The 8,608-nt window shown below is 51.9% G+C and overlaps 1 protein-coding gene across 3 annotated transcripts in view; it reads left to right on the top strand.

The window, feature by feature from the left end:
* Timeless (timeless circadian regulator) overlaps window positions 1-8,608 on the top strand; it is a 20,964-nt gene that overhangs the window by 6,255 nt on the left and 6,101 nt on the right. For all 3 annotated transcript variants that reach the window (XM_021205767.1, XM_021205765.1, XM_021205766.1), the window contains exons 2-18: window positions 890-1,053; window positions 1,193-1,346; window positions 1,434-1,548; window positions 1,644-1,706; window positions 2,273-2,374; window positions 2,577-2,732; window positions 3,290-3,423; window positions 3,610-3,697; window positions 3,974-4,150; window positions 4,625-4,842; window positions 4,997-5,100; window positions 5,224-5,393; window positions 6,903-7,028; window positions 7,126-7,277; window positions 7,960-8,057; window positions 8,142-8,259; window positions 8,378-8,579. In XM_021205767.1, the coding sequence (XP_021061426.1) occupies window positions 957-1,053; window positions 1,193-1,346; window positions 1,434-1,548; window positions 1,644-1,706; window positions 2,273-2,374; window positions 2,577-2,732; window positions 3,290-3,423; window positions 3,610-3,697; window positions 3,974-4,150; window positions 4,625-4,842; window positions 4,997-5,100; window positions 5,224-5,393; window positions 6,903-7,028; window positions 7,126-7,277; window positions 7,960-8,057; window positions 8,142-8,259; window positions 8,378-8,579 (2,274 nt within the window). In that variant the 5' untranslated portion in view covers window positions 890-956. The remainder of the gene's footprint in view (window positions 1-889; window positions 1,054-1,192; window positions 1,347-1,433; window positions 1,549-1,643; window positions 1,707-2,272; window positions 2,375-2,576; window positions 2,733-3,289; window positions 3,424-3,609; window positions 3,698-3,973; window positions 4,151-4,624; window positions 4,843-4,996; window positions 5,101-5,223; window positions 5,394-6,902; window positions 7,029-7,125; window positions 7,278-7,959; window positions 8,058-8,141; window positions 8,260-8,377; window positions 8,580-8,608) is intronic.

Below are 8,608 nucleotides of genomic sequence, written 5' to 3'. Positions count from 1 at the left end.
TCAGAAATCCACCTGCCTCTGCCTCCCGAGTGTTGGGATTAAAGGCGTGCGCCACCACGCCTGGCGCAGTCAGTGCTTTTAACCACTGAGCCATCTCTCTAGCCCCTGAGAGCTATTGTTTTAAAACGAGGTGGGGGGTGTCTGAGGAATGATAATCAGATTGACCTCTGGCCTTCACACACACACACACACACACACACACACACACACGCACACACACGGAGGAGAGAGACACATTTATACCTCTGGACGCCCAACTCTTACATTTATAAATCTCATATATAATCACTACGTGGCTGGGAGTGGAACAACTTGCGGGAGTCAGTTCTCTCCTACCCAGTGGGTTCTGTGGTACTCAGGTTATCAGCCTCGGTGGCAAGTGTCCTTACCCCTGAGCTCTCTCGCCAGCCCAGAGCTAGGACTCCTAACTCCTGTGGTGGATCTGGACTAGGGCTGTGTGAGGAAGCTGTAGAAGATGGAGGGTTCAGTCTACCCCCTCCCACGGCCACGCACTGATCTCCGTCTTCCCACCGGGCTGTCTTAACTCTGAAACGTGTGCCTCTGGTTTCAGGATCTGGCTGCCGTGTGCTCCAGGCCTTAATTCATAAACTGGAGTTTCTTTGGTTTCTAGTCAGCTAGAAAGAAGCCTTAACAAAAAGCTTTCCCTGGGGCTAGCAGATGCAGCTCAGTGGTAAAGCACGTGCCCACTGTGCACAGGAGCCTGCCTGGGTTTGATTCCCGTGCACCACAGTTGATTAGTTTATAAAACAAAATGTCTTCCCCAGCCTGGGAGCAGCACTTTTAGTTCTGACAGAAGCAGAGCTGTTAAGGGTCCTGAGTTCGAGCCCAGCTTGTTCATTTTCCTTACAACGGACATCCCTCTTCCTAGTCCCACAGTCCTCGTTCTCTCCGTCCGCCATCTCCACTGCCCGTTCTGCTGGTTGGGCCTCTGGTGTATGGACTTGTACATGATGAACTGTGAACTTCTAGCCACGTGTAGCGCCCTTGGGTACTCGGAAGGAGGGACTTACCACAAGGAGCCAGACTGCCTGGGTGAGTAATCTTTTGAGGAATTGGAAGGAAAAAAACTTCACCAAATTGAGGTCTGGTGAATTCCCCCGGCCATGGGTGCCAACAGCTCATGGGCCTGGGCAGCTCCCCCTGGGTGAGTGTTTTATCCTGTCTTCTAAAGAGAGTGTGAAGGATTTGATCCGATACCTGAGGCACGAGGATGAGAGCCGAGATGTGCGGCGGCAGCTGGGAGCTGCACAGATCCTGCAGAGCGACCTCCTGCCGATCCTCACCCAGCACCGCCAGGACAAACCTCTCTTCGATGCCGTGATCAGGTTCACGCCTCAGCCTTTGACTCTTACCATGGGCGGCATCTACGTTGGTGAGGAAATCTGACCAGTCCGTCTTCGTTGTCTCCCCAGACTGATGGTAAATTTGACTCAGCCAGCCTTGCTCTGTTTTGGCAGTGTGCCTAAGGACCCCAGTGTACGGCACCATTTTCTGCAGGTTCTAAGTTACCTGCAGGCCTACAAGGAGGTGAGGAGCCTTTCTGCAGATGTCTTGGGTCGGCGTTTGGAGAGGAAGGGAAGAGAGGGTAGGCACTACCTACGAGACTGTTCCCTGTCCCACAGGCCTTTGCCAGTGAGAAGGCATTTGGAGTCCTCAGCGAGACCTTGTATGAGCTGCTGCAGCTGGTGAGTGAGTCTGCATCACACACATCCCACCTCTGCTGTGCCTGGGAATGTCCTCAGCCTTTACAGATACGGCAGCTTCAGCCCTTAGAGATACGGCTGCCTACTCTGGAGTTTCTAGCCACTCTTATTTTGCTTTTTTTTTTTTTTTTTTTTTTTTTTTTTTTTTTTTTTTTTGGTTTTTCGAGACAGTCACTTTGTAGCCCAGGCTAGCCTGGAACTAAGAGATGGTCCCGTCCCGTCCCCCCCCCCCTCCCGTCCCTCCTCCCGAGAGCTGAGATTAAAGAACTGTGCCACCATGCTTGCTCTTTGTTTCTATTTTGTATTTTTAGGAATTTATCTAATGGGGTATATGTGTCTGTGTGTTCATGTGCACATAGAAGCCATAAAAAATAACATGTTTTTCTGGACACCTGGGTTGTTGAGTGTGCGTTGGGGTCTGAACTCCCAGTCATCACAATTGTGTTGACAGCATTGTTAAACCACTGAGCCATCACTCCATACCTTTTCTGTTTTTTTAGTCCCAATTCTCAGGGCTCAGTCTTACAGTCTTTTCTCCTTTTGCCCAGGGCTGGGAGGATCGGCAAGAAGAAGACAACTTGCTGATCGAGCGGATCCTTCTACTGGTCAGAAATATTCTCCACGTCCCAGCCAACCTTGAGCAGGAGAAGGTGAAGAGGGTTTGGGGGACATCCGAGTTCTTGCACTGGTTAGAATGAATTGCCTTCTCTTAGGCTTTTCTGTCTTCTATGAGTCTGGGGGCTAGCCTTAGCCACAGGGTGAGCTTGGGACTCTGGAGGCTGTCCTGAGTGGAGCTGAGTGTGTGTCATCGTCCTGTGTCCACCCACCCCCACCCCACCCCTGCCTGCTCAGAGGATCGATGATGATGCCAGCATCCACGACCGGCTCCTTTGGGCGATTCACCTCAGTGGCATGGACGACTTGCTCCTCTTCCTGTCCAGCTCATCTGCCGAGCAGCAGTGGAGCCTCCATGTGCTGGAGATTGTCTCCCTCATGTTCCGAGACCAGGTGAGACATTACTCTTGCTAGTCTCCTAGTACCCACCATGTGCTTCTGCCGCGTGGCCCGACGTGGCCCGAGGAGCCCTGGTGGTGAGCAGGTGATGCGTACCCTAGTTGTGTCTTCCATCAAGACCCATCAACAGCTCTCAGGGTTTGTGTTTTCCCTTCCAAGTAGGAGTGAGCTAAGGCTAAAAGATGACTGTTCTGGGGGCTGGAGAAATGGCTCAGCGGTTAAGAGCCCTGACTGCTCTTCCTAAAGTCCTGAGTTCAAATCCCAGCAACCACATGGTGGCTCACAACCATCTGAAATGAGATCCAACACCCTCCTCTGGTGTGTCTGAAGATAGCCACAATGTACTTACCTATATAAATTAATCTTTGGCCTGGAGCATGCTGGGCTGGAGTGAGCAGAGGTCCTGAGTTTAATTCTCAGTAACCATATGATGGCTCACAACCATCTATACAGCTATAGTGTACTCATACACATAAAATAAATAAACCTTTGAAAGAAAAGAAACAAGATTACTGTCTTGGCTGACCCTTCCCTCTTTATTCCAAACCCAGAACCCTGAGCAGCTAGCTGGAGTAGGGCAGGGACACTTGGCTCAGGAGCGAAGCACGGATGTGGCAGAATTGGAAGTGCTGCGCCAACGGGAGGTGGCGGAGAAGAGAGCTCGGGCCCTCCAGCGAGGAAACAGGTGGGCGGCAGGCTGCTCTACTGTGATCTGACTCGAAGCAGCAGACACGGACCACTCGGACCAGTCCGAGGCTGGGTTATGTTTTAAAGCTAACTCGCAGAGCTGCTGATGAAAGAGAATGGCCTAATACTTGGAGAGAATTGAGGAGTCATTTTGGAATCCCCTCTTTTTTTCCTTTACTTGAAGGCACTCTCGATTTGGGGGCTCCTACATTGTCCAGGGGTTGAAATCTATTGGGGAGAGGGACGTCGTCTTTCACAAAGGCCTTCACAACGTGAGTATGCACCTGTATGTGACAAGAACTTTGGAGTCGCAGGGCCTAAGAGGGGTGGCCCTCTCTGTTAAAGCTGTTGTGTTTCTGACGTAGAACGTGCATGAGAGGGAATGCACGTATTGACCACACCATGCCCACTGATGGCCTCTCCGACACCAGAGGCAAATGTCCTCCTAGATGTCTTTTCTAAGAAAATTCTGGAACAGTGACTACAGAAAGAACTGCAAGGCTTGGGGGCAGCCAGACTTCCTCTAACGCCTCAGTCCATACTCTCAGCTTCAGAACTACAGTTCAGATCTGGGAAAGCAGCCGAGGAGAGTGCCCAAGCGTCGCCAGGCTGCCCAGGAGCTGTCCGTCCATCGGCGCTCTGTCCTGAATGTGAGGCTCTTCCTCAGAGACTTCTGCTCTGAGTTCCTGGAGAACTGCTACAACCCGCTCATGGGCGCAGTCAAGGTGAGAGCCCAAGAAGGACATCTAAGTAGTTTGGGGTAGAGCAGAGCGATGCTAGCCAGAGCGATGATGTGGCCAGTGAAAGGCAGCCTGCCAAGGAGCCCAGGCAAAGCTGACCTTGGAGTGGGGCCCCGGACAGAATGGGTTATTATTAGCAAGACTAAAGATAAAAGGTCTGGGGGGGACAAAGGAGGTAGTTTGGCAGGAAGAACACTTCCTCCAAAAAGTGTGACTCCAGTGCCCCAGTCAGTTTGCTCAAAGCTGCCTGTAACTGTAGCTTCAGATGATTCCATGCTCTGGCCTCCAAAGACATCCACACCCATGTGTGCAGACCCACACAGAGACATTCACGTTAATTAAAAATAAAGAGAATATTTTTGGGGGAAACAGTTTGAGGTGGCTGGGAACTGTGTTAGTGTCCAGGGTCCAAGCCCGGCAGGGGGTTAGCCCTGAAGCCATGGTGGTCTCTCCTGTCAGGATCATCTGCTTCGGGAGAGAGCTCAGCAGCATGACGAGACCTACTACATGTGGGCAATGGCTTTCTTCATGGCCTTCAACCGAGCTGCTGCCTTCCGTCCCGGCCTCGTTTCTGAGACCCTCAGTGTCCGTACCTTTCACTTTGTGGAGCAGAACCTCACCAACTACTACGAGATGATGCTGACGGACCGCAAGGAGGCCGCCTCCTGGGCGCGCAGGTGAGGGGGGTGGCCGCTGGGGGTCACAGGGGGTAACTTGGCCACGTCAGAATTCCAGAATCTTGGGTATTATTTTCCTTGTTGAAGGTTACATTTGACAGAACCTTCAGTTGCCTCCCCTCCATTTCACCCTCTGCCGTCGTCACTTTGGCAGGATGCACCTGGCCCTGAAGGCCTACCAGGAGCTGCTGGCCACAGTGAACGAGATGGATGCGTGCCCTGACGAGGCTGTTAGGGAGAGCAGTCGCATCATCAAAAGTGAGGCCCCGCCCGGGCTCTGACCCTGCCTGCCCATTTCCTGCTTAGGACCTCATTCTTCCAGGTCCTGACATCATCTCTCCTTTTCCAAACCCTCTCGTTACTTCCTTGTTCCCACCCCAGACAACATTTTCTATATGATGGAGTACCGAGAACTATTCCTGGCACTCTTTCGAAAGTTTGATGAGAGATACCATCCACGCTCATTCCTTCGTGACCTGGTGGAAACTACCCACCTCTTCCTCAAAATGTTGGAGCGCTTTTGCCGGAGCCGTGGGAACCTGATGGTGCAGGTACAGAGCAGCCCCAGGGAGTGGGAACAGCTATAGGGGAGGGTGAAGGACAGAGGCTTGTGGCATTGCCAGTGTGGGACTGCCCATTCGGTTTACTTTTCGTCTATCTCAAAAGAGAAGGTGGAGGGCGTGCCAACTCTGCCATGTGCTCATACTTACAGGTGCACACATGTGCACACGCACAGTCTCACAAACAACATATATACACAGGCTCACACATACTATAGACACACACACAAAGTAGGTCAGGCTAGTCCTGTGTCAGTTACTGTTAGAATACTCAAGCAACCCATCTCCAGGTCACTAAACTGAGATTGTGTTCAAAACTTAGAAGTAGATGCAAAGCCAAAGCCAAAGGTCAAGGGAGGAACTCCAAGGAGGGCCACAGAGATGGCTCAGTGGTTAGGAGCACTGGCTTTACTTCTGGAAATCCTGAGTTCAGATCCCAGCAACCACATGGTGGCTCACAGCCATCAATAATGTGATCTGATGCCCTCTTCTGGCACCCAGGCATACATGCAGATAGAGCACTCACATAAAATAAATAAATCTTTAAAAATAAAACAACAACAAAACTCCAGGAAATCTCTATCTTAGAGACACAGATTCTGCTTTGCAGAACCATGTTTGTTTTTGGTACGGGACTAGCAAGATAGCTCAGTAGGTAAAGGCATTTACTTCTGAGTCTAGTGACCTGAGTTAGAGCCCCAGGGCTCACTTAACAGAAGGAGAAAACCAATTCCCCAAGTTGTCCTCTGTCTGTCTGTCTGTCTCTCACACACACAAAGTAATAAATAATTGTTTTGTTTTGTTTTTTAATGCCAGGACCTTACTATATTTAAGGCTGCTATAGTTTAAAACTGTATCAGAACTGAGGTAGAGATTTGGCTCAGTGGTTAAAAGCAATTTAGCTGGGCATGATGGAGCAAGGCTTTAATCCCAGCACCCAGAGGGCAGAGGCAGGATCTTTTGAGTTTGAGGGCAGCCTGGTGTACTTAGCCTTGGTGTAACCAAGGCTACATGTCTCAACCCCATCCCACCCCAGAAAAGGCAAACAGGATGGACAAATGGATAGGGAATTCCTGAGGATGATGTTTGATTCAAGGACTTCATAATCAAACACATCAAAGGCAAACTCTTACTCCAGGATATAGACATTGTTTATCTGCATCAGAGCCCTTACCCACTGTCATGGCGTCTTCCCTGGCTGACCTGTTTCTCCTGAGGGCGAGGAAATAGACAGTGCCCACTCAAGCCTACTGCTGCTCCCATCCTTCTCTGCCCACTCTCCACCCCACGGCTGCTCCCCGTCCTCCTCTGCCCCCTCTCCACCCCACGGCTGCTCCCCGTCCTCCTGCCCCCTCTCCACCCCACGGCTGCTCCCCGTCCTCCTCTGCCCCCTCTCCACCCCACGGCTGCTCCCCGTCCTCCTCTGCCTACACTGCAGTAACACTGCTGGACAGAGACTTTGTGGCTCTCAGCCTCTACCATACAGCGCTCTCCCCACAGAACAAAAGAAAAAAGAGGAAAAAGAAAAAGAAGGTTCAGGACCAGGGTGTTGCTTTCTCACAAAGCCCTGGGGAGCTGGAGGCCATGTGGCCAGCCCTGGCAGAGCAGCTGCTGCAGTGTGCCCAGGTAGGAGGTTAGAGAACTGTGCCCTTTTTAGGATGGTATTCTTGTAGACAGTCTGGGTTTCCTCCCACCCCGCTTCCATGGTTGCGTCTGTCTGCAGGACCCTGAGCTCAGTGTGGACCCCGTGGTTCCCTTTGATGCGGCCTCAGAGGTGCCAGTGGAGGAGCAGCGGGTAGAAGCCATGGTGAGGATCCAAGAGTGCCTGATGGCCGGACAGGCCCCGCAAGCCCTGGCCCTCCTGCGGTCTGCCCGGTAAGAATCCCGTGTACCGACACCCTCCTGAGCTCTGAGGGAATAGGGAGGCCTTCGCTGGGGTCCGGGGTTCTCAGAATTCAGAGAGAGGAGTTGTAACTGAGGCTGTGGATCTCCACAAGCAACACTAACTCTTCGTCAGTTCTGATCACTGGTTGGAGTGTTTTGTTTTTGAGAATTGTCAGAAAACACAGTCAACAAAGAACAATTCTACCAACCAACCAACCAACCAACCAACCAACCAGTGTTAGCCATGGTTCACATGTGGATGAACGGCCTTCCAGCATCTGTTCTATGCAGAGATACCGTGTGACTGCACAGACACACTTGAGGGTTGTTTTTACTTCTGTGTGTAGGTGCAGGTCAGACTAACTTTCTGTGTGCAAGCATTTTGCCTGAATATATGTTTGTACATGTACCACATGTGCTCCGGTTTGCCTGTGGAGTCCAGAAGAGGACGTCAGAGCCTTTGGAACTGGGGTTGCAGGCAGTTGTGAGCTGCCGTGTGGGTGATGAGGTGTTCTGCAAGGGCAGCGTGCCTTGTGAGGAAAAGAACCCCTAGCTTGTTTCATCTCTGAAGAAGCGGTCTATCCCCCTTCAGTTGACAAAGGAACTAATTTCCCTCTAGTCCCGACTGCAACTCCAGTTTCCTGGGATTAAAGCCTTTTCTGTCTGTCCCCAGGGAAGTGTGGCCAGATGGAAATGTGTTTGGCTCTCCAGTCATTTCCCCGGGGGAAGAAATGCAGTTGCTAAAACAAATCCTCTCCGCACCCCTTCCCCGTGAGTCTCCATCCTTCCCATCTCTTCCCAGCTGTGCTCTCCACCAGCACAGCAGAAACCCAGCAATCCTCACTCTTTGTACAGGGCAGCAGGAGCCAGTAGAAGGAGATGCAGAGGAGGAAGAGGAAGAGGAGGAGGAAGAGGAGTTACAGGTGGTCCAGGTGTCAGAGAAGGAGTTTAAGTTTCTGGACTACCTGAAACGGTACAGGCTGAGAGGGCCGACTACCTCCACCACCACCACCCACCACCCAACGCCCACCCTGTGAGGGCGAGCAGTCTCTGCCCAGTGCTGAATCATTTCCCTCTGTGCTCTGATGCAGCTTTGCATCCTCAACCATCGTGCGGGCTTACATGCTTCTCCTGCGGAGCTACAGGCAGAACAGCGCTCATACCAACCACTGCATCGCTAAGATGCTGCACCGGCTGGCCCACGACCTGGGCATGGAAGCCCTGCTTTACCAGCTCTCCCTGTTCTGCCTCTTCAGTCAGCTGCTTAGTGACCCAGCTGCTGCAGCCTACAAAGTGAGGAGGGAGGGGCTGCCGGGGGGGGG

Source organism: Mus pahari, chromosome 9 (assembly GCF_900095145.1).
Source record: "Mus pahari chromosome 9, PAHARI_EIJ_v1.1, whole genome shotgun sequence".
Taxonomy (NCBI): domain Eukaryota; kingdom Metazoa; phylum Chordata; class Mammalia; order Rodentia; family Muridae; genus Mus; species Mus pahari.
Note: the sequence above shows the minus strand (reverse complement) of the source record. Positions and strands in the feature narration are given on the sequence as shown.